This window comes from Saimiri boliviensis, chromosome 3 (genome assembly GCF_048565385.1).
Source record: "Saimiri boliviensis isolate mSaiBol1 chromosome 3, mSaiBol1.pri, whole genome shotgun sequence".
Lineage (NCBI taxonomy): Eukaryota > Metazoa > Chordata > Mammalia > Primates > Cebidae > Saimiri > Saimiri boliviensis.
Window position 1 is genome coordinate 96,872,278 of NC_133451.1, and position 27,337 is coordinate 96,899,614.

General features: G+C 35.3%; 1 protein-coding gene across 2 annotated transcripts; it reads right to left on the reverse strand.

The window, feature by feature from the left end:
- Window positions 1-250: 250 nt before the first annotated feature.
- On the reverse strand, window positions 251-26,910 carry CXXC4 (CXXC finger protein 4). 2 transcript variants are annotated; one of them, XM_039468615.2, is made up of 4 exons: window positions 26,599-26,910; window positions 26,404-26,479; window positions 22,657-23,963; window positions 251-4,289 (listed from the first exon to the last, which is right to left on the reverse strand). In XM_039468615.2, the coding sequence occupies exons 3-4, from the start codon at window positions 23,704-23,706 to the stop codon at window positions 4,245-4,247; spliced, it is 1,095 nt and encodes a 364-aa protein (XP_039324549.2). In that variant the 5' UTR covers window positions 23,707-23,963; window positions 26,404-26,479; window positions 26,599-26,910; the 3' UTR covers window positions 251-4,244. The 2 variants fall into 2 exon arrangements, with proteins under 2 accessions (XP_039324549.2, XP_074252626.1); XM_074396525.1 differs by lacking the exon at window positions 26,404-26,479.
- Between the last annotated feature and the right edge of the window lie 427 nt (window positions 26,911-27,337).

Genomic DNA, 27,337 nt, shown 5'->3' on the forward strand with positions numbered 1-27,337 from the left:
TCTCTAGAAATGGATATGGAATCATGTTTTTTTTTCCTTCAGTATATGAGAAAAAATATATAAGGAGAAACAAAAACATCACTACACTATTTTATGAAAGAATCACACAAAGCACTCATTCTGCTGACACAAGGGCAAGTGTAGAATTATGATTTTTATGATCATATGCTTATTGTTCAAAAGTTTTATGATCATATGCTTATTGTTCAAAATCCCACAAATAAAAATTTATCATGGAAAAATAGAGGTATTTTGAATACTAAAGTCCTTTATTCAACAACACAGAAATTTCACAAAAACAACTTTACTGGGCAAATTGAATGTGATTTTTTTTTTAACTTTTTTTTTTTTTTTTTTTACAGTTTTGTACATGCCCCATAAGTGATTTTCTTTAATAAATACACTGTTTTCCAAAACCGCTTTTTAAATAATTGCACAAGCATACATACACCTTACACAAATATCTATTAGAAAATTTAATAGATAACTGCACAGTTCAGAAGAGAACACTGTGGAAGGAGTACATTTTGTGGCCCATGTTCCTGAAATATCTGTTTTGCAATTGTGAAAATGGAATCCCTCCTAATATAGTAGCTGTCTTTTATTCACGAGGAATACAGATCTCAGTGTGAAATGCCAAATTTAATATAAAAAAATCTGAAACATTTAGCTGTTACATGAGAACCAACTGTTCGATATCACTGTGAATCTAACCATGATCAAAGACCCACTACGGCTTTTTGCTGAATGTATTTGACCCTGAATAGTGTGCTCATTTAACTGCTTTCCTTTTTTCATTATTTGATTACAGATACTTATCAGCTTAAAGACTTTATATGCTTTAGCATTAATTGCACAACTTACATGTCAGGGTTTCTGAATGAAAGGAAGGAAATATTCCTTTCTTCTAGTGATTGCTTAATATTAATTCCTAGTAAGCCCACCATCTCTCTCTCCCTATAAATGTGTTTAGAAGAAGGAAATTGAGTTCTGGGAATTAAGCAACCAGGAGACATTTTTATATACTCCTACAGTGGGGGAAGACTATTACTATTTTCTCTCCCAAGGATGGATACATTTCTCTATTTGTAGACAGACAGGCAGAATCCATGAGAAAGCCACTTTGGTCTGAAGGCCTAGAAAGAGGTTTGCATTAGTGATGTTCTTGGTGATGTTAGGGTGCTGAGTGACAACTGAAAAGGAAACTGGCTCACTGCACTATGTACCAACACCTCAAGTACTTTCCATGCTCTCCCCAAATGCTGGCGATTATGGCATCTCTCTATCCACACCTAGGGAGGACAAGATCCTGTGTGCGTAGACCACTCTTACAAAGTTTTTTATTCAGTTTATCTGAGATATGATTATTAAGTTGTGCAGAGTTGTCCACACAATCTACATTCTGAATTTTCTCGACACTGAATAATGAAACATACAGTGAGAAATTTTTTTTTAAGTTACATTTCATTGGTATTTTAGAATCATGAAAAATGTAAACCTTCAAATCACTGCCTTAGGATTATAATGATAAATTTTACAAGTTCTCAGTACAGGGACATGTGAAGAAGAAAACTAGTGAAAAGTCAGAAGAGTCATATCTTTCTTCAACATCACCAATGAGAACTTTAAATGCACCCTACATTGTATAAATGGAGTTTAACCAAAAACATTAAAAAGTGGGTGGTATAAAACAATAACATCAAGAATAAAAAACATAAGAGAATTAATGAAAAGCTACACTTTTTTCATTTCAGTAATCAACAAATTTTCTTTCATTAAAAAAATGAATTGACATGTAAAACACCACAGTTTACAATATACAGATTCATTAGTTCTTTTAAAAAGCAAACAAATAAAAGCACACCAAGACATGCAATCCTAGAATGTATTTTAGACTCTCAGTACACTGCTATGAGATCTTTACGTTATTGTATGTCTAATATAGCCTGAATAGAAGTTTGTTTCACTTCTGTAATAACAATCATCTCATCATTTTCCAAAAAGCAAGGCAAGCTTATCATTCAAGTGTGAAAGTAAGTTTTCACTTACTTGCAATTAATTAGCAAATTGGTAAACAAAAAGAAAAAAATAATATAAAAATAATGGAAAAAGAAAACAACTCATACAGCTCTCATTGGTCCCACAGCAGAAGCTGAAACTCTAGCTAGAAACCCTCAAAGAAACATACATCAAGTAAAAAGCTATCTCGAAATGAATACAGTATACAGCACATTTTAGCTTGTAATCATTATATTCTTATCTTTAAACATGGATGGGTGTAATACATCATGAGTTTTTCTTGAAAACGCTTGTTGACCGTAACTGTGGACCATGTATTCATACCACAGGCGAGGTAAGTCACACTTAATTTTCACATCGGCATGTGTGCATGCTTTGTCCACCCTCCCCCAGTAATCTCACCATGAAACACTCTTTCTGCTTTTTAAAAACCTTTTATGTCCTATCATATCCCATTCAAAGCTACAACTAAATTTTTAAAAATATTCACCTGCTAGTCTTTCCTAATCTTTACAGTCTCTTCCATTGTACCATTACCCTTTCTCTTCTCAAATTATCTTTCTTCTCGTGATTTACTTTGCTAACATTTTTCAGCAAGCTAATGGATGTGGAGGGTTAAAACAACTGGCTAGTGGAAAAAGAACAAAAAGTTGCAGTAACATGGCAGCTTTGATACTCTATGATTCTTGGTAAACCCTATTCTACTCCTGAAACTGAAAACAGTCTTTAAAACTGGGATAAACAAAAAACAAAATGAAATGTAAATATTTGTCCTGATGAGATGGCCTTAAAAACTCTGACTATGATAAGAAAATTAAATTCTACATGAAAAGGTAGCACAGGTTCTATGAAGCATTAGATCCTCTGTGTGCAGGTGGTAGGGGGAGGGGTATGTCTTACATTTATGAAATTCCGCAGACCATGGCCCTGCCTTCTCAGGAATGAAAGCATCAAGTAACAAGAATGGAAATGGCAGCAATGGAGCATTTTACTGAGGGACTAGGGGAGACCACTAGTCCAACTGGGTGGCTATGAGAAAAGAAAAGAAAAAGAGATCAAATGCTTCACTTTTACGAATGTGTTTACTTCTTTGTAAATTAAAAACATATCAATCCATGCCTCAAGGCAGAAACCCTCAGCATATTCAAGTGTTAAAACTACCCATTTAAATTAAAACATTGGGGTAGTTTTCATTCAGTTTTTTTCCTACAGAAAAAATAAGAAAAAAATTTAAGAAACAATAAAATGTAGACAGCCCATGTTGAGCTGGGGAAAAATGTCAGTTATGGATATTTTCCTCCTAAGATATGATACTTTAGCCTAGAAAACACTTTTCTTAAAAAAATTATACAACTGATTCTGCATTTTCCAACTACTCTGAGTACTCCGCCTTACAGTGCAACCCAAGACAAGTCAACTACACTAAGTATTTGGGAGGTATACCCTTCTGTACAGCTCGTTTGTAAGCAATGCAAGTGCATAACCACTACTCTAATATAGTGCTCAAAAGATTAATTGAAACGTTCATAACATCTTCCCCTCTTACAACAATACAACTGAAGGTAAGTGGTGGATGCATCATAATCTTTTAGTCTTATAAAACTTGGCATCAAGTCTCTATGGAAAGATGCATGGCAAAATGGTGCCAGTGCTGTTGCTGCTTCTAGAAACAACTGGCAAAAAATAGTTAAAGCTAAAATTTATTGCTCCAGATTTAACTTGCAGAACCATACTGTTGTGTACAAACTGTTAATCTCCATAGATGCTCAGACATGATTGTCTCCTTGTGTCTAAACACACAAAATACAAGCTGCTATCTGTACAGTTTACAGTACTGAAACACATATATTTGAAAATGAAGTATAGATATGTACTTTGCAAAGATACATGATTTTACAGCAGGGGTTTACCCAAACTTATTTTTTATAGCCACTTTCAAAATAGACAACAACTTCACTAGAATAGTTAAATTACATCAAAGAAAGAATCAGTGTATTGAAAGTAAATAGACTGGCCAATTCTCCAAGCTCCCACATTATTTTTATGTCTTTTTTCTTTTCTTTTCCTTTTTTTTTTTTTTTTTTTTTTTTGAAGAAACCCCTATAACGTAAAATGAAAATAATTTCTGGATATTTTCTTCAGTGGTGGACTAAGCAGTTTCTTAAAACAAGACATTAGTTTGCCCTTCATTTCCAAATGCCTTGAAAATAAGATATACTACTGCTTTAAAAGAACCATCGGAATGCTTCAGCGCTGGGAACAGGTGTTCTCTATAAAAAAAGAGCAAGAAAACAAGTTAAGCTTTCTTTCTATGCCAATATAAAATTAGATTTTTCTCCTTTACACTTCAGCAATATTTTTAGTTACCAATATACAACATAATGACTTGTATATTTCAACATTTAATAAAAAGAAAAAATGCTCCATCTTAGAACATGACAATAATTAGAATATTGAATTTAATGCTAACTTGCTGAATATACTGATTAAAACACATTGTTTTAAAACATAGGAAATGCAGCCTGAAACACGTATAGGAAGCAGAATAAAGGGAAAGTTCAATCTCTTAACAAATATTAGGAAGACCAGTCAGCACAGGTACTTAAAATCTGTATCTGCCTTGCAGAATGCCTATATCATTTTGAGTGAATCATCTTACTGTCAGGATAACACAGAAGGCACAATCATATCATGAAAAAAGAAAGGATTCACTTTTACTGGTTAGCTTTCTACATTAGTCATTTCTCATGATATTTCTTTCAAAAGACACAATCAGCTATGCACACGGTTTTAAACGTGAGTAAGACATATAAGCATTCTACGCAGTTAAAATGACTACAGTTGAATTACACTGTCTCAAACCACCCTAACAAAAATGCAACCAAAAACTGAAACTGAAATTTAGGCCACTGTTCCATGCACAAAAATCATAATATATATATATACACATATCCAATCTATATAAAGCTAATGTTCAGAATTCAGTTAAGTAATTTATTCTGAAGATTTTCTTAAATGACAGGATAATAGCAAATATCAATATTACCTGCAACCCTTATCAATTATTAAATTCTAAATGTATTTTATAGTCTAATGAGAAAATGAGAACTATAACGATAAAACACACTGTTTCAAAGTGAGTTTGTATTTTCAACAAATTAATATATATATAAAGCAAATTGATACTAACTAATGATATTCAATTAAGCATAACTACCCTATTGAATTGTAAACATACTATCAATGGTGTCTCCAAAGAAATATCAAGCTAGCACCAAAGTATAAGCAATCCTCTTAACAAAAAAACTTATAGTTACTATGAAGTTTGCTTGTTAGGTAAATGGTAGTTAAACTTGAATTTTCTATGTACATTTACATCCAACAATTCCTCATGCTATTTCCTTCTTTAAAATGTATTCTAATGGTATACAATAAAACAATCACATGAATATACAGTGAAGATATGCAAGAAACAACAAGCTAAGGATGGATTCTCCTGTAAAAGAAAGTTAATTTTATTCCTTAGACCAGCCCAGCAAGCCTGTATGAAATGTAAGATGGCTGCTAAGAATAAATAAGTCTATAAATTGATGTGTTGAATATAAGTTGCCAATATATTTGCTAGGTAAACAAAAACACATGAACACATACATACACACACATTCCTGTAATACATCTTAAAACATTGTTAATAGCATCTGAATTTTGTATTTCAGAAAATAAATACAGAATTCTACTAAAAACCATCTAATAATTGAGGTTAGCTTTAATTTACTTTCTCACATGTGTTAGTTGGTTGACATTATCCTATTGTAATTATGTCATCTAATAATATTTGTTGATTAGGATGTCAATTAGAAATCAACAAAATAAATATCTTGGAAAGCAAACCTGTTTTTCCCTATCTGTACTAAAATAACTTTTTAACAGATTGTCATCACAACCAACGCAATGAATTTCAAAATGACTGTATTAAGAACAAATCATCGATAAATAACTATCTTCTTACTCCAAGTCTGCATATACATATACAGAACAAAATCTACCTGTGCAGTGTTTTCTAAACAAAAATTCACTATTCTCATGGAAATTTTACTGATCTTATTAACATGTTATGCCTTACTCCTGAGAGTTTCATGGTTTTCTCCTTTCCAGCTCACTATGCATACCTGAATCGCTATCATTTGATTCAGCTGGTTGGTGAGAAAAACCACTTTACTACTTTCTAAAGTTAACTTAGAATAAATGTAGTAATTACATGCTTTGATTACATTAATCATTATTAAGAAGCTATATGAAGTAATATGAAATAGAACATGCCCATTCTAATACTCATGCTTTATACACACACATAAGCAATAAATGAAAACTTAAAAGTTTACACCAGATGCTAACTTACTGGCTGATGCCAACTAAGAATAAATTTTATATAAGTATGCACACTTACATAAATGTAGTCATTTCTAACGAGATAAGTTAGATCCAAGCATATTCATACAATTATAGATCTATGGTTACAGATTCACATATGAAAAATAAACATGTGCATATATATTCATATATATTCACATTTATGTGTATATGTATGACATAGAGATGCCAACTTACTCTCAGATGCCAACTGGAAACAAGATTATAAATATATACTTATGTAATCTTGTATCTTGATAAACATATATGTTTACAAAGATAAACAGCAAAAATATATGGAGTACATTTTTTAAATGAGATGAAGTCCTTATGTCTTAGATATACTTTTAAATCTCTTTTCCAGTTTTTTGCTCTTCCTTTGTCCCTTTCAGCTACTCAATTTTACTTGTAACATTTAGAAAAAGCAAGCTTATAAAATGCAACTTAGGGTCAAAGGTCATTGTGAGAAAAAAGGTCATCATTTCTCAATACCTGTTAGCAGTAAAAATTAATTAATAATGCAAACATGAGAAAAGCAGAGCAAAGGTCTTCTACACTTACTTGATATGACTATGCATTGTGATATTACTATGCATACACTGAGACCAGTATGCAGCCCAAGGTGTAAGAATATGGAGAGTTTATTGCAGAAGAAGTGAGAAGGTAAGCAGGGAAGCCTCTTTTAAAAATTATTTCTTCCTTATATTAAGATCCTTGAGATCAAGAAGCCTAAACATGATTAGTTGGCAAATCACCAAATAACATATGTGAGAAAAATTAGGAAAACTACTGGTGCAGTAAGTAGAAAAATAATCAAGGCACATACCAGAAATTTGTAGTAAGGTTTCTCTAACAGTTGTATTTCAGGATTGAAAAAGTGTCAAAACTCTTTAGTGTCCTGTAGCCTACACAAAACAGATGTCTATCCAATCTCCTGACCAATTTTCATCAGGAACAATGAAAATCTTCTTTAGGACTGACTGAGTTTGTTTCAGACAAGCTGGGTGAAGCAACAGTGTTTTCATAGGTAAAATATTGAGTTAAACTTTGGGTTTCTAATTAAGTTTGTCCTAATTTGGAGACACATTTTTTTTTGTTCTGTCAACTAATGAGGTCATCCTTGTAAGAGGACTTTTATTTTAAATGGTGCGGGGTACTAGCACACCAATGTGGGGGATTAAATACCCTGACCGGCTACCTTCAGGTTATATAAATTCAAAAGTTCCAGGTAGGGATTCACACTCTTGATGAGATTACAGTGACTTTCTGAATCTCAGTGATGCTTGCAGGGGATCTTTATCCTGAGTGACAGGAAAGCCAGATTCCCCTGGAAGAGAAGCGGGTAGGGAGGTAAAGAATAGAATTGAGTTGATCAGCACTGTTTAAGGCAGCCTTCACTGTTCATGCAGGTGCAAACACTGACAAACAGCCATTTTGCTCCCAGAAGGCCTGTGGAGAAACCTGCAGCCCCAGCTCTCTTTCCAGTACTTCTGTAAAGCACAGTGTTCCAGAGAATTTGTCCCTACACAAGCCAGGTACAATACTACCTTCAAGTCTAAATGAGTCTTCTGTTTCTCCCGTAAGTTACATTTAAAAATAAGGGAATTTCCTTAAATAAAAGAATGATATTATCCAAGAACATTTTATATTTACTTTTACAAATAAATTTAAAAATTAGTAATGTTTCTAAGCAGATACATATTTCAGTTCGATTTTCATTAAATCAGCAGTGAAGAATTAACCTAAAATAATAAAGAATTCTAAAAGCTTTCAACTTAAAAATTTTAGCATATTTTTCTTTTCTTTTTCTTTCTTTTCTTCCTTTCTTTTTTATTTTTTTATTTTTATTATTATTATTATTTTTTTGAGATGGAGTCTCCCTCTGTCACCCAGGCTGGAGTGCAGTGGCATGATCTCAGCTCACTGCAACCTCTACCTCCTGGGTTCAAGCAAATCTCCTGCCTCAACACCTGAGTAGCTGGGACTACAGATGCCCACCACCACACTCAGCTAACTTTTGTATTTTTACTAGCGACAGAGTTTCACAATGTTGGCCAGGCTATTCTTGAACTCCTGACTTCATGATCCACCCACTTCAGCCTCCTAAAGTGCTGGGATTACAGGCGCGAGCCACCGCGCCCAACCTCATGTTTTTCTTTTCATATTGCTAAGCAGTCACAGGAAAGTGGTATCTTCAGGTGAAGGATACATCTACATATGCTTGTCAAAAATACATCAAGTCTAATAAAACATTAGCTCCTAAAAGCTGAAAATGGGGCATCTCTAACTCCGTACATATGACGATATGTGGATTAGCCATTCAAATTTAGGTATAGCACGTAAAATGTAGCAGTATTTACAAAATTGCACTTAACACAAATCACTTTCAATAATGTCAGATCTGAGGTTTCAAAGAGAAAATTAATGATAACTTTTGATGCTGAAATTCACCTTAAATACATACAATCTTAAATTGAGATTATGATTATGACACTAGAAATATCTATAATTAAAGTTAAATATATCTTTCCAATATTTATTCATATACTTTACAATCTAAAAATTTGAGTGATTCACTAAGGCCTTCAAACTTCTACTGTGAAACAAGATGGCTCTCATGATTTCCAACTGGAGGTCACTATTTGAGGTACCATTATTTCTATACTAATCGAAAAATAATTTCTTGTTTTCCCATCTATTATTAACTATAGAAACAAAAGTCATAGAATTATTTTCCCATATAATCGTGAAGCATACTTTTTATACCAACCAAACTTAAAGTAATTTCAGGCTGCAGTTAGCTAATACCACCTATTGTATAATCTTTTATATATTGTATATTTACATTGTACAACCTATTGAAATACTGTTTTCAGTATGAGGAGTCCCACTATAAGTTTCTTAGACTCCTTGGTATCTAAGGCCTTGATATTGGAAACCCTCACTGTATTCAAGTCTATCATTTCACACTAGAATGCAAAGACCTTAATGAATCACTGAAATTTTACAGTGGAATGTATGTGAAAAAATATGACAAAAGATAATAATAGGACCCAGTGTTTGCTTTAAGTTATTTGATTATATATGTTTTGTTTGTGACTACATACAAAAATTTCAAACTTTAGAAATTTCTGGATGAACAAATGCAAGAAGGTTCCTTATGGTGAAAAAAAGTGCTCTTTTTCTGATTTGATTCACGAAGAATCTAAAACATAGTTCTATATAGGTTCAGGATTATTTTACTGACAAAATTTGAAAATCTACTTGGAGAAATGGGAAATTGTATTATATACACAGTATTGTGAATGTGAACAAACAGATTAAAAAAATTAATATATAGTAATACAAATATTTGAATAAATAATTATGATATAAAATAATACCTAGCAAAGGTGAGTTTTTAGTGGAAAGATTGCTCTACATTCCATTTATAAATGATACATTATAAATATACTATAGTCATATAATACATTTTAGAAATTTAGAAATAATACATACACATTTATAAATAACACATTTCTAAAATGTATTCTTATACTATTGTCTAGTAACTATAATAGAGTTATTAGAAAGCACTGGTAAAGTATAGGCTAATAATATAAGAGAACTGTTAGTGATAACCACACAGTCAACAATTTATAACTCTTATAGGTAAAACAACATTTTATTAATAATACCTAAGTTTAAATTCGTTTGGAGTAATATAAGCATATACTGTTTCCACTTTTTAAATTGTACCTCACTTACTTTTTTCTTCTGTTCTGTTGTAATAAATCTGTATTGTATATGTAATATATAGCAGATTAATTTTTCTCATAATCCAGATTCATTTATCACATAACTGTACATCTTTGGTACAATCACACCTTATTTTGGCCATTATCCAAATATAAACTACGAACAACTTTCAACATCAACCACTAACTGAATATGAGACTTCTATTTAAAAAGGAGAAAGCACCAAATAAGTAAATAGATAATTTTTATGACATAACTTTTGGAGGCTTTAAATATGATTATAAGGAACATTCCACATTTTTGTTTCCAAACTGACATTTATGACCAAGATTTCTTTGACTTATGATGGAGGACTAGAGATGGCCTTTCATTGATATTGATTCTGCCTCGGCTGTTGCTTCTGGTGCTCTGTCTTACACCCTACACTACAACCACCACAGTCACCATCACCACTGTGACAGTATGATTTTGGACTGTGACAGTGTGACTTTAGAAGGTAAACCTGTCTAATTTCTGAAAATGGAAAGATGACTTCATCTTATTATGTTGCAAAGGTACTATGTCAAGTCCATATGGTGATAAAGACTGTCAGGAAAACAGCTGTTTAAAGGAGAATGTATGTACAGGGTGAGAGTGTGTTTGTAGGAGGTAAAAATGACAGACAGATTAACATCACAATTCACAATGGTCCAGAATGACCAGAAAATGTACCTCCTTTTGGCCATCGATCTAATGTAACTACATTAATCAAGTCTCTTGATAATGCTATGTATGTATAATTATATTCGTTTAAATTTTTTGTAAAAATACTTCAAACCACATCATTCTAACAAATAAGTAAATTTAGGGTATTAGAAATGGGTAGTTTACTGGTTAAAATATTCTTAAACATAAAAAATTAAACTACAGTATGGGGGTACCATGGTAAGCAGAAAGAGAAAAATCTTTAAATGATTCACAGATTTAAAAGGTATTTATCAAAACATTTTATATATTTAACCTTATGTGTAAGAGAGAATGTGAAAGAAAATTCAAAGTAAAATTAAGATTTAAAGAGTAAAAATTAGGTTAACAAAATCAATACTATACATTTAAGAATGAATTATTTTATGTATATATATTTATATGTTCATATTTCATTGGCTATATATATAAATATATATGGTTATAGAATCAAAATATATGTGTGTATACATATGAATATGTATGTGTGTGTAAAAGTTCCACAATTCAACTTCTTCCCAAGTAATTCCTGTTGAATGAAACAATATAGCATTAGGTGAGCTCATTGGTAATTAGCCATTGAAATACAATGAGCAGCCTTTTCCAGAGCAAATGGTTGGACAATTTTGAAAATCTGGTTAACTTTAAAGCAGTCAGTGAATTCAAATCAACTTTATCACTTTTTATTGAAGAGAAACATAAATATTCATATAAAATGTTAGAAAATGGGAAGTCACTTAAAAAATCTTAAGAGGTGATGTTTAACCTATTAAAGCTATGATTTGGACACCCTTTAATTTATATGAAAATAGTTTCACTTAACCTCCACAAGCAAATCAGTATGTTGCATCTCTTTTATTATAGTTCTAAGATTTGTGAAATATTTATTTATTCATTACATAAAAGTGAAATAAGTTTAATAGAAAAGTTTCTGTTAGGCTAAGTCAAGTAGCATTTTGGATGTAGTCACTGAACTTCATTTGGCTCAGAATCTGTTATGAACCATCCAACCACTGAGACACACTCAGTGTAGACTTGAGAATTACTTTCCATTATTTAAAAAACAAAAAAACATAATTTTCCCAAAACTAATTTTTCCAAATTGGAAAGAAAAAAAATACAATGCATAGTGATTCTAGTGGACCTAAACCCAGACACATGACATCTTTCCATAAATTTTGAGACATTAACTATTGCTTCTCATTTCTTATTTAAACCAGACTCAAGAGGACCTTAAGTATGCCATTTTTTGCCAATATGCTATTTCTGATTTTCCTTAAACAGTAGCAATCCTGTAACCTGAATTTTCTTCCTTTCTTCCTTGTTTTCCTTCCTTCCTTCCTTCCTTTTCCTTTCTTCCCTCCCTTCTTCCAATATGATCTTTTCTCATATTCAGGTAAAATGAAGGTTTCCGGCATTCTATAAAATATGACTTGAAATAAAACAGAAAATATAATACTACAGAATTGCATGAGGTAGCAAGGCAGAGATCACATTAGTCTGTATTACTTATCTAGATGTGGAGAACTAAACCAAGGATGAGTCAAGCAATCCTAAGGCTTTTAAATAGGTGTGAGATTGCTTCCAGAATTTTCTAAAATTTCAATGTTATTTTAAATGTATCAATTTGTCCATTTCTTGGACTAAAATAAAAAATATAAATAGAGAATTTTAAAATTTTTATACAAATTTAAAAATATAAATAGGCCGGACGCTGTGGCTCATGCCTGTAACCTCAGCACTGTGAAAGGCTGAGGCAGGTGGATCACATGAGGTCAGGAGTTCAAGGCCAGCCTGGCCAACATGGTGAAACCCCATTTTTACTAAAAGAATACAAAAATCAGCCAGGCATTATGGTTCATTTCTGTAATCCCAGCTACTTAGGAGGCTGAGGCATGAGAATAGCTTGAACCCAGGAAGTGAAGGTTGCAGTGAGCTGAGATCATGCCACTGCACTCCAGGCTGGGTAGACCAAGACATCATCTCAAGAAAAAAAAAATATATATATATTATATATATATATATATATATATATATATATCATATATATGAGATATATATATGATATATATATGATATATACATGGAATTAAGTAGCTTGGATAAAAGCTAATACCTAGAGCTAGAGCATTACATGGGTATTGAAAAAAGAGCGGAAATAAAGAGCATTTATGGTTCTTTAAGCCAGGATCCATGTGTGTATATATACATTTACAGATATATGGGTATATATGTATGTATGTATCCACAGAACTTAAAAAAGTCTTGGAACATAACAGTTCTACCTAAATATTTGTTAAATTGAATGGAATTTATCAAGGGTTTACTATGTGCTAATTAATATCATGTATTCATGAATAGACAGCATAGGTATAGACCTGCCTGGAATAAGTAAAAGCACACTATTTGTAGTAACATTTCAACTTTACTCTTTCTCTTGTTAACATTGCTCAAATACAATTCCTTTCCTCACTACCGACTTGTGATGTTCGTGTTGCTAGATTAGTGTTTTTCAAACTTGACTGCAACCAGTTATAAATACATTTTACATAGCAATCCATATACATACATTTCTTAAAATATACATGATTGAAACAGAAGTTGAACAATACTTACTATTACTACATGTGATAAACTCATATATTTTCTGTTCTGTTCTATTCTAATATACCTTTTTTTTTTTTTTTAATCAAGTTTCACTCTGTCACCAAGCTAGAGTGCCGTGGCATGATCTTGGCTTATTGCAACTTCCACCTCCTAGGTTCAAGCAATTCTACTGCCTCAGCTTCCCAAGTAGGTGTGTGCCACCAAGCAAGCTAATTTTTGTATTTTCAGTAGAGACAGAGTTTCACCATGTTGGCCAGAATGGTCTCAATCTCCTGACCTCGTGATCCTCCTGTCTCAACCTCCCAAAGTGTTGGGATTACAGGCATGAACCACCATGCTCGGTCTTCTAATCTACTTTCTAAAAATTCATGACGGCAAATCAAAACATTTGTTTCATGGAGCACCAGCATACTGTCACCTGCAGTTTGATAAACATACCTCCATACTATTAAAAAAAAAAAAAAATTCACATGAAAAGAATCACATGAAGAAAATCTAAAAACCATGCCACTTCATAATGAATTTAACTCTACATATAGCAGCATTACAAAGAAGATCTAATGTATTTCTCTTATGATGGAAACAAGCCAACGTTCTCTTCTGTTTTCCATGGACTAAAGGTAGAGCAGACATAATATTTCATGTTTAATGGAAGACTCCACATGTTCTCACTTCTTATCCACCTACATGACTGTTAATTTTATCCTTTTTTTTTCTTATCTTCACTCCATTAAGATCATCACTTATCTAATTTAATCTATTTAAAAAACATTGCCAATAGAGAAGTTATTCCCAAGCATAATTACTTTTCTACCACTGATTTGCACACTAGTTCTTGCCATTTCCACATGATTAAATTTATATGGTCTTCACTTAAACATGCATTTAATGTTGTTTCATTTCCTAAATTTTTGAGATAATATATCTTCTCTGGCATTTGCCAGATTTGCTGAAATAGACAGAAATGTCCATAATTTTTCCTAATCAACAAATATATATCCCTTTCTCTCCTCATCCTACTTGATCTTTACTATTATAGTATTATCAATAATCAAGTTGTGGTTTGGTGTGGGGTTTTCTGTTTTTGTTTCTTAGTCTTCGGGGAAAAAACAACAACAACAAAAAAAACAGCACTTTGAGCACCGTTTTTCCCATAGTCTGACACTTTACTTTCTCAAGAATGTTTTCTCAAATATGAATTTTAATGCAGAAGAGACACAAATGGGATACCATTTTCCACCCATCTTGGAAGTATTCTCTTTTAGTTACACTTTGGAATTATTCTACCAAATGTTTCAAATGCATAAGTAAAAATAATAACATCAGCTATAACACAATCTGTTTTTCCTTATCTCTAATTCATCTGCCACTCCTCTCAAGCCTCAGCTCTGACTCTCAAACCAAATGTATTGAGTCAAGTCATTAAAAAAAGTTATCTTCCCTTTAAAAAATATTTTCCATCCTCTAAAAAGCTTTTGTAACTGCCGAAGCAAGCATATACCAATATTCCATTTTGTCAAAGTTCCTTCTAGACACTGCATTGCATTCTGGCTTAAGTAAGTATTCCTTTCTCCTTTCTCATCTTTCTTGGTCAACATTACAAATCTTTTAGGGCTTATCATTATTCTCCCCCAGAAAAACACCAGCTTTTTCTATTACTGCTTAATAACTGTCTTCATTTTTTACAAATAGTCTGTTTTTAGTAAAAAACAAACAATGAACAATTGCATATAGCTACTTCATTTTTTATGTAAAAATGAATATCTGCCTATTTTATTTCCTATGTATACTCATATGTATATATTTTCCAATTTTGTTAAATATGCTCACTTTCCGATATTTGTTACATATCTTTTCTAACTAGAGTTTATTTCATTTTTTACAATAATTCTCTTGACCTCACAAATTCACATTTAGAATATCTCTATGTCTTGAAAATAGTCAAATAAAAGTATTGGGTTAGTAATGTGAAACAAACACACATACATTTATGAAAATACATAAAAATTAATAGTGGTGATGTGTCTGTGGTTTAAAAAAAAAAGGAGAAAGAACTCTAAATAATTGAAATTGGCTCACCACATTGACTGACTTCACTGGGTAATATGCTCAGTTTCCTAAGGCAACGCAAGTATAGGAACAAGAAAACATGTTTAATTAGATTTATCTCTTTTCAAGTGAACTCAAGCCATATCTTTGTCAAATGGATGATTCAAACAAATATGCAAAAAACACATATCATTAATAGACATCTGGGCTTTAATGTCTGAAAACTATAAGTAAATTGTTGTGTTATCTATAAATATGGATGACTTATTCTCCATTTTTATTGATGGTTTTAAAATTGGACTGAGAAATTATATTTTTATAATATAAAAATATATTTTTTAGTTTGCCAACAATATTAACCTACATATAATATTAACAAGTTATAAGGTAGGTTGATACTACCTTCATCTTATTGATGAGAAAATAAAGTTCAGAGAAGTGATGCTGATGTACCTAGAACATTGTTCATCTGTTAAGTTACTTGATACTAGTGGCTCTTTCCACAATTTCTTACGTATGTGGCCACAGGAACCATGGATTTTAAATAAAAAGAAATGAAAATGTAGGAGCTTAGTAGTATATTTCCTGAATATAATTTACAACTAGCTTTATATAAACCAAAGAAATACAACTTGAATATGAGGTATTTGAAAAAGTAATTGCTTGCTTTGCCATAATCTCTTTAGTAAAAAAAAAAATAAAAAGTAGTGGGAAATAAATGGTTTAAAGATTAAGAAAGAGGAAAACAAAAAATTCAGCAGGCTTGATTTCATACCTAGCTATAGACTCTTATGCTTTTAAAATAAAATTTAGAGAAAGCCCAGAAGTTTCATACAGGAAAAAATATTTCTCATAACGTTTTAGAGTAGAAGTTAACAAGCCTGCTGGGATCCTTTTAGCCCCTGCAGAGCTAAGTCTTCAACATTATTAAATGGCTGTCGCATCTGAAGTATGGTGCAACATAACTCAATAAACAACAGAAAACATATGATGCTGAATGGAGGGAGGCTTTTTGATCACCCTGCAGAATAATTCAATTTCAGGACAGGTGTTTGCATGTGATGGAACAAGATATGACTCAAGGATAAAATCACCTTTATGCCCCTCCCCCAATATTTTGAAGCTCCTAAGAATAATAGCAAAATGCTAGATTTGAAAGTATGTTTAAAAAGGACAGAAACACAGAAGTACAAATGAAGAAACAAAATTACACATGCACAAAATTCTCAAAATTTAAATGCATTACAAAAAATATGTACTTTCTTAAAAACAAGTTTTTATCAAAGACAATGTTTCCTAGAATGCCTAACTTCCCCAGCTAAGATCTGACATTTTAATCAGCGGCTAAAATTTTACTTATTACTAATAAAATTTAAAGATTTTATTTTCAGTTCATTTTTGCATTTGAAAAACTAATCTGGGAATATGAGAGAAACTATAAAACAATTAGTCCTTTCTCCAATTGTATATTTATTTACATGGGCCTCTAAATAAATCTTGAATTTAACTTATGACTTTAACTAGATATTTCTATATGACAAATACAAGAGTTTATTTTTAGTATTTTGTACAATGTGAGTACAAATAAATTTGGAATTAATGCATAGCCACTTACATTAAATTTACTGAAAAGTAGGACATTTTGTCAAGCTTTTTCAGAGCAAATTAAAGTAAAACGTTTTCTGTGTATTCAGGCAATCTGACCAATTGAGGTTCAGCAGTAAATTCTAAGAGCACCAAAACTTTAGAAGATTTTCTTAAAAGATTTTCTTTCAACCTATACCTGAGAAATACTCAAATAGTATAATGTTTAACTTTGTATCCAGAAAGATACTTTGTATTCAGAAAGATACTTTGTATTCAGAATATTAGAACAATGTTTCCACCCCAACATGGATCTTGAGTCTGGAACTTGTTAAACAATGTTCCAGCTGGAGTAAATATAGATCAAATGCCTGTCCTTTTTGCATGCCTTTCAATTTTCAGTGTTACAGGCTATTTTATTAAACTGTTCTGTATTTATCAATCTATAAGTCCGACGATGCAAAATTTAACTATAAATTCAGAAAAGTAGATGACCAAGTCTAAAAAACCATAGAGAAATACTTCAGTAACCAATTCTTTAAAAACTTGAAAAGCCACACAACTTTTATTACTTTCATCACTATACTTTTCATTCTTAAAACATCCAAATATTTTTCTCAGATTAAATAGAAACCTAGTTTATTTTTAAATTGTTCTTATATGCTTTGTGATTGCTTGCTTATATTTTGTTTGATGATGGCTGAATTTTATACATTATTATAGCATAATTTATAAATGAATTTTAATTACTTTATTTTACTATTCCTAATTACTATCTAAAACATAGCTTAGAATTTACATGTTGTTTGGATGGGTGAGACTACTGTTTTCATTTAGGAAGTAATAAAATGTATGCTTTGTAAGTTTGTGAACTGACAGTTAAAATTGCATGTATTTACTGTGTTTACAACATGATGTTCTGAAGTATATAAAAAACAACTTTAACTCCCTTGTATTAAATCTAGTGATGGAAAAATAATTTCATTGGACTTGTATTGCAGTTTGATGCCGTGGCCACAAATTCATTTTGTGGCCTTAGTCAAAGATAAAATTTTCTAAGCCTTTTCCTTATTATTTATAAAACTGAGGTGCTTTTTCCTACATTATTTACATGCTACTACATTATTTACATGCTACATTCTAATGCTAACATACTATCATTTTGTTTTGAAAAATTTCCTCTTTCACTTTTATACTCAATTATGTATTTGCATTTTTTGATTAAAATAAAAATTTATATTTTTCTGCTGGCAAGTTTCTTATTCTTGAGATGAAAAGTTGAAAACTCATTTTTATAAACTATGACATACAAGAAAAACTGGTGGATGTTTCCTTGAAGACATGAAACATTTGTATAATATCTGTAGATATTTTTAAAATCACCAAACCTCAGAAATGTATATGTTCAATTATTGACTTGTTTTATTGTTTAGCTAAAAGCTCTTAGTTTGAGTGACCCACCTATTTTATACAAGTTAATTTCCTCAGTAGGCAGGTGCCATCTTCCTGCACACATTACAGACAGTGCTTTGCCCAGAGTTTCACAATTGCCATTTATAGTTGGGGCTCTTAGAACTTAACAGCATATACACTACGTCCCTCCTCCCCTATTACACTCTTCCTAAGTAAGTTATCAAGTTTGAGACAGTATTTGAATGTTTTCTGCCAACCCTTTTAAAAAGCTCAACCTAACTTGTGGAAAAATTATTGTTGGCCTGTACATTCAGCAGATAGATTTTTAAGAGGTAAAAGAAAAGAAAGTAAAGAAAAAAAAAATTGGAACCATCCTTCTTCCTTATTTTCCAGTTTTTCAATGACTTCACTGTAACCTGCCCTCTTTAGTTTCTTCTCCAGCTCAAGGAAAGCCTCAGTGGTGACAGTATGAAACTCACTGAAGAGAGCCAAGAGTGGGGGCAGGGAAACCTCCTGAGGCACTGCTCACTAATTCCATAAATCAACTAATGGGAGAGAAACCAGATCTGTGTGGTCTGTAATGCTGCCCCACAGAGATCAATCATGTCACCTGAACAATGTTCAGGGACTAAGAGGCTGGGGTTGCCCATGGGACAATGTTATCCCTTGAGTCATAACAGATTGGGATATTTTTAAAAGTTAAAACTTAGTATCAGAAATGTAGCTCTTGTGAACATAAAAACTAAAAGATTATCTTTGCAAAGGACAAAGTGTTATCATGTAACTTATCATAAAGATCTCCTATATGATCACATTTATTAAAACATCTAGGAACTTAATATTTTTCATTTAGGATACAAGTTTTTAAAAGTTTTTGTCCACAAGGGACAGACACCATTTGTAATGACTGCTTTGAACAATTAGTGGCTTTTTTTTTTTTCTAACAGAGTAATTGACTTAATGAACAGTGGCTATGCAAATATACAGAGCATAGTATAACAGAAAAACTAAATGTTTTTTGTGTGTTATCACATCAAATATGATCAAGGGGGGATTTTATAAACACATTTCTAGGGCATCATAAGTTGCCTTTAAGGTGAGACTAAGCAGAAAAATAGAAATCAGTAAGGCAGTTTTAAAAGGAACACTAGAGAGGAGGTTTTGAAAAAAATGTGGATAAGAGTCCTAGCACAATCAGGTGAGTCTGTCTTCATTTCAGTTTTCTCACTCTGAAAAAAAAAAAAAAAAAAAAATCTGACTATGCTTCCAGTCTTTGAGATGCGAACAAGTCAAAGGGAAGAATGGTATATGAGGCTCAAAGTGATCAATAAGAATATATATGTTATGATTATGAACCGGATGTTAATTGACAACCATAATTCAAAGCCCACAAATATTAGCTATGGAGTTTACATCAGGAACCATAGATGATATCCACAATGAGTCCCCAGATCACTACCCTCCGCCAGGAACCCATCAAATTTCTAAAACATTTTCTCGGATAAGGATGGACCAAATTAAAGAGAGAAACCAGGTCAGCAGGGGGGCTTTTCATCTCCCTGCAATTCCTGTTTCAGCTTTGGGTCAGTAATGTTAAGCCTCATCACACTGACATGTGCCCAGCTGGTTTTCTGCAACCATAACTATGTGTTTGCACATGGGTTTAAGGCAGTCATGACGGCATTGTCTTTTTTAATGATCTAGATAGAATCTTAGACAATTATAAAAAACTTTTTCTCTCATTTAGCCAAACAGCCTTCCACTAATAATCTTAGCCTCGAAGCACAACCCACGCTCTGATAGAAGGGGTCTGAAGTTAGAAGATCACCTTAAAAGTTCAAAGAAAAAAAAAAACCCACCTTCCGCTCCTATCCATACCTCACCTTGTGAAGATTAACAGAATTTTTGTGCATGAGAATTTTTTAAAAGAAGAGAATGTAATTTTATGGGATTTTGTCATCAAAATGCCTGAGAAATTTAAATATCACAACAAGCTTGTATTAAAACTACCAAAGGAAAAAAAAAATCATATCATCATAGAAACTTGTGCAGAAAATCTACTGGTACTGATATCAAACTCCTCCAAGGCAATTATTTACTAAATCAGAATTGTTCAGTTACTACATACCCTCAATTGGGATGCAGGTAGTGCCATGAGTCAAGCTAAAGATGAGGCCTAAGAGCAGAACCAAATTTACAATTCTAGATTCTACACTTTAAGAGGAAAAATGAAAGCCATGTTGTCCTTATCAATTGGAAATTAATAATTTCAATATGAACTGAATTTTAATTTCCCATAGTCCTTAGAGACCTAGAGAAGTTTTAATAAATTAATCCAGAAAGAAGATTCAAAAGCTATTTTTGCCACCTAAGAAAATACATGGACCTGCATTATAGTTGCTTTTATCTTTGCTCAAGGAAAGCTGTCAAAAAAAAAAAAAAAAAAAAAAAAAAAATGTAATAAACCATCTAGGAGTAAAGTTAAACTTTCCAAAAAGAGACAATTTATCTTATAAAGAAGAATAAATGCAATATTTTGATGAAACTGATCATACTCAATAATGACATCTACATAATTCTGATATTTTTAGAATCCCAGAGTGCTATCTAGTTTGATTTACACAATTAGTTTTTTTTAAACAAACAAACAAACAAAAAACTGTATCTTCTGTGTTCAAACCTGTCCCAAAGATCTTTAACCTTCCTCTTTATTCTCTTCAAGACTGCTTCCCAGTTCATAAAGAAAACTCCTCTAAGCAGTACTAATAATTTTTAAAAGAATGTACAGATACCACTCAGATGATAACTTATGAGAGCCACTCTCATCCTCCAATTCACCCCACAGAACGTTCCCAAATGCTAAATCCACCACCTGCAGTCTCATGCATATATGGACATCTAATTATCTACCCTGTAAATTTTATCAAGGGACTAACTATAATTACTTGTCCACATTTCTTTGCTTAATATACCACCAAAACCATTTTTTGTGATTTTTTAACTATAATTACTTGTCCACATTTCTTTGCTTAATATACCACCAAAACCATTTTTTGTGATTTTTGTGATTTTTTCATTTTTCCCCTTGTTTTGATCAGGACACAATATAAAATTTTTATCAAACCTATCAATCTCTGTATTTAGCATAATTAATAACCTCATTTAACAATTACTTTAGTGATTATCTGTATAATATCTGTTTTAAGGACAAATAGGTAAAAGAAATTATTATTGACCATATAAGGTATCAACCAAAACTGTGCTTGATGTGTAGACCAACTCTGCAACCACAAAATGGTGACTTTGTCCAATGGAGAGCCCAAGGGAAATACTTTTGTAACTGAGTTTTAGATATTACTCATTATGAAACTACATAAAATAATTTTTAAACAAAATCACCATCATCTTCCTGAAATTAACTAATTGTATCCCTTTATTCTAAGTCACATCTCTTTAAAATTTGCAGGTGGAAATTTGCTTTCTACATTGTTTCAGCTTTCTCCAAAAGTATCAGATATGCAGAAAATACAATAGGAAACATTCTCCCTTGATTAAGAGAAAAACTAATACTGTATAGAAAGGGGTAGGAAATCCCCTTCTGAATCCAGGTGTTTCAGCTTCAATGAATACTGCTGTGTGGTTTGTTGTTGTTCTGTTTTAATGAGAACAGGCTTGTGTGCCACAAACTGTGTCCTCACTGTTCTAATCGGGCCACTAACTTAGCCAATAAACTTGTATAGGATGTGATGTGTCCAGTCCTTTGGGCAAAGATGCCCCACCCTTTAATAAAGAGGAGGGGGCATTTTAAACCACCAAGGGAAAACATTGAGCACACTGTGAAACTTCTGATTCTTCAAACCAATTACATTATGTTTCCCCCAGAGATAAAAAGGAGGGGACCCTCTCTACCAGAAGGGCGGTGTCACGTGAAGTGCAACTGGGGCGGGTGGTGGAGAGGCCAAGCCTTTCGAAAACCACCTACAACTCTTACCACGTGAATGAAGCTTCAGAGATGGGGTACTGCATCTTGAAGCCAGACAAGAATCCCTGAAGGGGAGAGGGAGTGAGGAGGGAAGGGGGGAGACTGGGAAACAAGAAATCATCTCCTCTGACCTCTAGTGAAGTGCCAGGTTTTTTCTTTAGCTCTTCACATTTTCTAAATTTGCAGATCTGGTGTCCCGTTTTGCGGTTCCTGCAACTGCTGCAGACGCCACAGTTGATGAGCCTCTTGCAGGGCACGCAGACCCCACACCTTTTCCTCTTCTTCTTGGCTGGGTTGGCTCCGCCAGCTCCCCCTGAGGAGGACGAGGAGGAGGAGGAATGATTCTGCGGGCAGTCTGCCAGATTGGCAATTTGAAACGCACTGTCTGTGACGGCTGCTGAGGCTGCTGCGGGGGAGTGAAGGGCTGTCATGACGATGACCCCTGGAGGTAATGAGATGCCCCCTAAAGCCGGGATAGCGGAAAAAGTCCCCACGCGCTCGGGGAGATTCATTATCTCTGCTTCAGCAGCGCCGCATTTGAGCTTGTTCATGCATTCCCCCGCCAAAGGTCTGCAGTGTTCAGGGGATAAGGTGGAGAGGAAATTAGTATTTGCCATTTGCAACGACGGCTCTGGCGGGCAGCCAGCTTTCCCCAGCCTCTGGGAGTCGTTTCGGTGGTGCATGCCGGTCCTGCCGCCGCCGCCGCCGCCGCCGCCGCCGCCACCGCCGGCGGGGAGGATCGCCGAGGAGGAGGAGGCGGAGGAGGAGGCGGCGGCGGAGGAGGATTTCCTGCCGCCCCCGCCGCCCCCGCCCCCGCCCCCGCCGCCGCCGCCGCCCCCGCCCCCGCCCCCGCCCCCGCCGCTGCCCCAGAGCATGGCGGTGGCGGCGGCGGCGGTGGCCGCGTTGTCGCAGTTCCAGGGGGACATGCCGATGCGCGCGGCGGCCGCGGCGGCGGCGGCGCTGCTGGGGAAGATGGGGGTGGTGATGCGCGCGATCTTGGCAGCCTGTGGGAAGGCGCCCCCGTTGGTCTTGTAGAAGGAGGTGGCGAAGGAGCGGTAGCGCTCCATTTCCGAGTTGTAATCCACAAGGCTGTTCAGAGCCCCCTCGGGCAAGTGGCTTTCCTTGGGCAAGCCCGGGGCCTCCGGGCTCGGCCCGGGCTCCACGCAGACATTGGTGTTCATGGTGCAAGGGGGGAAGAAGGGGTGCAGGGTGGAAGTGGGGACCGCCTGGTCCGACACCTGGGTGGAAAAGGGGGAAAGGTGGGGGGGAGGGAAGGGAGTGATGGTGGTGTTGGGGTGGGGGCCGAGGCTGGAGGGGAAAGTGGGTTCGGGTGGGGAGAGCAAGGTGAGGGCTGCTTTATTCCTCTCGGGGGCTCATTTCCACAGACGGTGAATTCCCAGGCAGCGTCTTCCTTTGCATTATCCTCCAACTGTTACAACTAAAATAAAAAAAGTCATTCCAACGAGCTGCACGAGGAAAAAGATTAAAAATAAATAAACAGCCTCCCTCACTAACCCACAGCCGACACCAAGAGCTCCCACATTCTTCGGTCAGGTCGTTTGCATAAGAATCATCAAGACGTGACCCCCTCCCGCCCATCCCCCCCACCGCTCCCAACCCTCGCTCCCTCCCTCCCCACAGCAAACCACAGCTCCTCCCCCCTATTCTTATAAACCTCCTGAGAAAATGTATTAATAGCCAGGATACCCAGGGAAAGAGGGAAGACGGGGGTGACAAACGCCTAAGGAAAAGGGCAATTGGAGTGCTAAAGACATGCAAATCATGGGTGGGAGGGCGATACTACCTATAAGCAGAGGGCATTTAAACATTATGAAATGTGTGAACAAGTGCTGCCTGGGCATGCAAATGCTGTAAAGTAGAAAACAGCAATGGCCCTATGAGGAAAATGAACAGGAAATTAGCAAATGAAGTACTGAGAAAGTCTACAATACATCCGAGTATAAACTGTAAGCAAACACAATACAACTGAGAGCTAAGAGACTGCCCACATACAATCTGAACTAAAGAGGCAGGGAAAAAAGAACTACCAGCTGCCACAGTGTCCTTCTGTGTCTGCAGTCATTAGTTTGAATCCCAGCACAGCTGGCTCTGTTAGGGTCTTAATTCAATGGACCAAGGACAGGTCTCAATTGTACAAGCCATTTGGTGGTGGGGCTTGGTGGGGGTAAGAGGACGGTGTTCTACTTTTTTTTTTTTTAAGGTAGAAAATAAAGATGAGCCATATATATAAAACCAATGTCTCAGGTTTTAAACCAAGTGCCTGCAGCCTCTGTAAGAATATTCCTAATCATTCTTAATGGAGATTGCAATCTATTCCCAAGACAAGAGGAAAGCATGGGACTTCCTGAAAAGGATCTCTCACAAGCACTGATTTTTACATTGAGTAAAAGCGGGGAAAAAAAGCCCTTAAGGTGTTGTTTGCCAGAGAAAACTAACCAGTAAAATGATTTTTCTTTTCATTTTGCTCTTTTTAAGAGGAAAGTTTAATGTTAACTGGGTATTTGCATTCATCTCCTTGCTTACAGGCCATTATTATGCTTTAAGGAGAGGTATTTTAGTTGTTTATTACAGAGGGAGAAGTACATCACAGCCTTTTAAGAAGTAAAGCAAAGACATAAAGTGTATATTCACCTAAAAAACCCGTTTCTTTGTTTCCAGATTTTTTGGCCAGAATCTCTTTTTGTGACATCTTTTGAAGCCCATAGATTGGTCTAGAATGTAGAGTTCAGGGAATTCTATATGGGGCCCACTAGTCTCAGTCTCAAATATTCAGAGTTCAAAATGGTTATCAATTATAGTAATTATGCTTATAATTAGATTAATGAACCATTTATGCCCAAACTCCAAGTGCAAAAACTTCAAGACCTACTGATGAGGTGCTCTAAAAAGAGGGGTTTATGTAAACAAATCCCTAATAGGCAAAGTAAATCAAGATAAGGAACCTCACCCCAGGCTGGATTAGAAGCTTGCAGGCATCTTTCAATCACAGCAAGTCCCTAATCACTCAGGAACCACCTCTGTGGTTTCGCATTAGGGAAAACTGCTCCCTTCTGAGGTCTGAGGGCAATACAAAGGGTGCCCCAAAACGCTCTTGGCTAAATATTCTTGATGCTTGGAAGGGGTGGGGGAAGAACCAGAAAGAATATGCATATAGCTCCAGTTTCTGCGAATCACACTGTAACTGCAAGACCATAATAACTGCTACTCAGTAAAAACTAGTTATGTCAACCATGCATTAGATATCATCACATTGAGTGGAGGGAAAATTTTCAACGTTTTAGTCTTTTGACCTTGTTCCAAATAAAGAAATAATTTAACGTCCTTTTTTAGAGTCTTAGAGTGGTGTTTCCAAACACAAGCTTTCCTTGCTTGTCTGATTGCCATCACCTCCCCCCCTTCCTACCTTAAGGTTTAATACCACCAGAAACTGTAGAAAATGATTATGCCCAGTATCCAGGTCATTATTGTTTAATCAGTGCATCTCTGGAGCATGAAAAAGGTACCTAAGCCACAGCTATTGTTTGGATTTTATTAAAAAACAAAATAAAACACACACAAATAACTATAGTTCTATTCCATAGCTAAATTAGAGATCCATACTTCATGATCCTGTTTTGCCTTTAAACAATGTGACTGTACATGCCTAATATTGTATGTCTGGTCTACCAGAGACATAGAGATCAAAGGTCATATTTAACATTCAGGAGGAGGGGCGGGTGCAGATTAATTAATAAATTAATACAGCGACGCTTTTCCTTGCTGGAGTCCAGCATTAATAATCTACTTTCACAATCCCAACGGACAGCAAACATTTAAGAGAAAAAAAAGCCAGAGAAAGAGAAAGAACAATCACTTACCAGTCTCTTTTTATTTGGGGAGCCTTAGAATTTGCAGACGCTGCCAGTCTGCCTTTAATTAGTTGCACATCACCCCCTAACACAAAGAAACACAAATCCAGATGTGTCTTGGCAGCTCCCAATTACAACTTTAATACTTGTAAACAAACTGTTGGGGAGGGGGGGATAAATAAATATGCGGATCAAAAAAAATACCTGTAAATGGCTTTTTTTTCTTGTTGCAGAGAGAAGGAGGAGGAGATGGTGTTAGTGGTGGGGGTGGAAGGAGGAGGAGGTGGGGGGAGAGGAAAGAGTCGAGTGTGAGTGTATGTGTGAGAGCGCGGGGCTGTTGTCGGTGGTCTCTCCTCTCCCAGCGCGTTGCTCTCCGTCCGTCTCCAGTCGCTGTGTGCGAGGGAGGGAGGGAGCCGGGGAGTCTCTCCTCTCTCTCTCTCTCCCTGTCTCTCTCTCTCTCTCTCCTCTCTCTCCTCTCTCTCTCTCCCTCCCTCTCTCTCACCCTCCCCCCTTCTCTCTCTGTTTGTGTGTGTGCGTGTGTGCGGTTGCTGGGGGAGGGGAGCGCGAGAGAAAGGCGAGGGAGGAGGTGTGGAGGCTGGGGGCGGGGGCGCGGGGTGGGGGTGATTGGCGCCGAGGTGAGGAGGACGCAGGGACGTGGACACCTACTGATGATTGGCTGCAAATTGCACGGGGAACAAGAGGCGCACGCGGGCCAGCGCTCCTTTTCACAAATCCTCTCCTCGGCGGAGGAGCCACGTTTCCCTGCTCGCCTGCGGATCGCCCTCCCTCCTCGCGCCCGGCTCTCCGGCTCAGCCCAGCACACAGGGCTGTTGATTATTTTCTTTGCTCTCGGAGATAATTGTTTGGAAGGGATGGAAAGAGGGCGTTTCCGCCACTCTGCGTGTGGGGTGTGTGTGTGTGTGCGGGTGTGTGTGCGGGTGTG

Excerpts from the sequence above, each read along its gene's own strand:
- CXXC4 (XM_074396525.1), bottom strand. The coding sequence starts at position 23,706 with ATGAACACCAATGTCTGCGTGGAGCCCGGGCCGAGCCCGGAGGCCCCG. Across the intron at positions 4,290-22,656 it reads AACCTGGCACTTCACTAGAG|AGAACACCTGTTCCCAGCGC; the intron begins GTCAGAGGAGAT and ends CTTTTTTTATAG.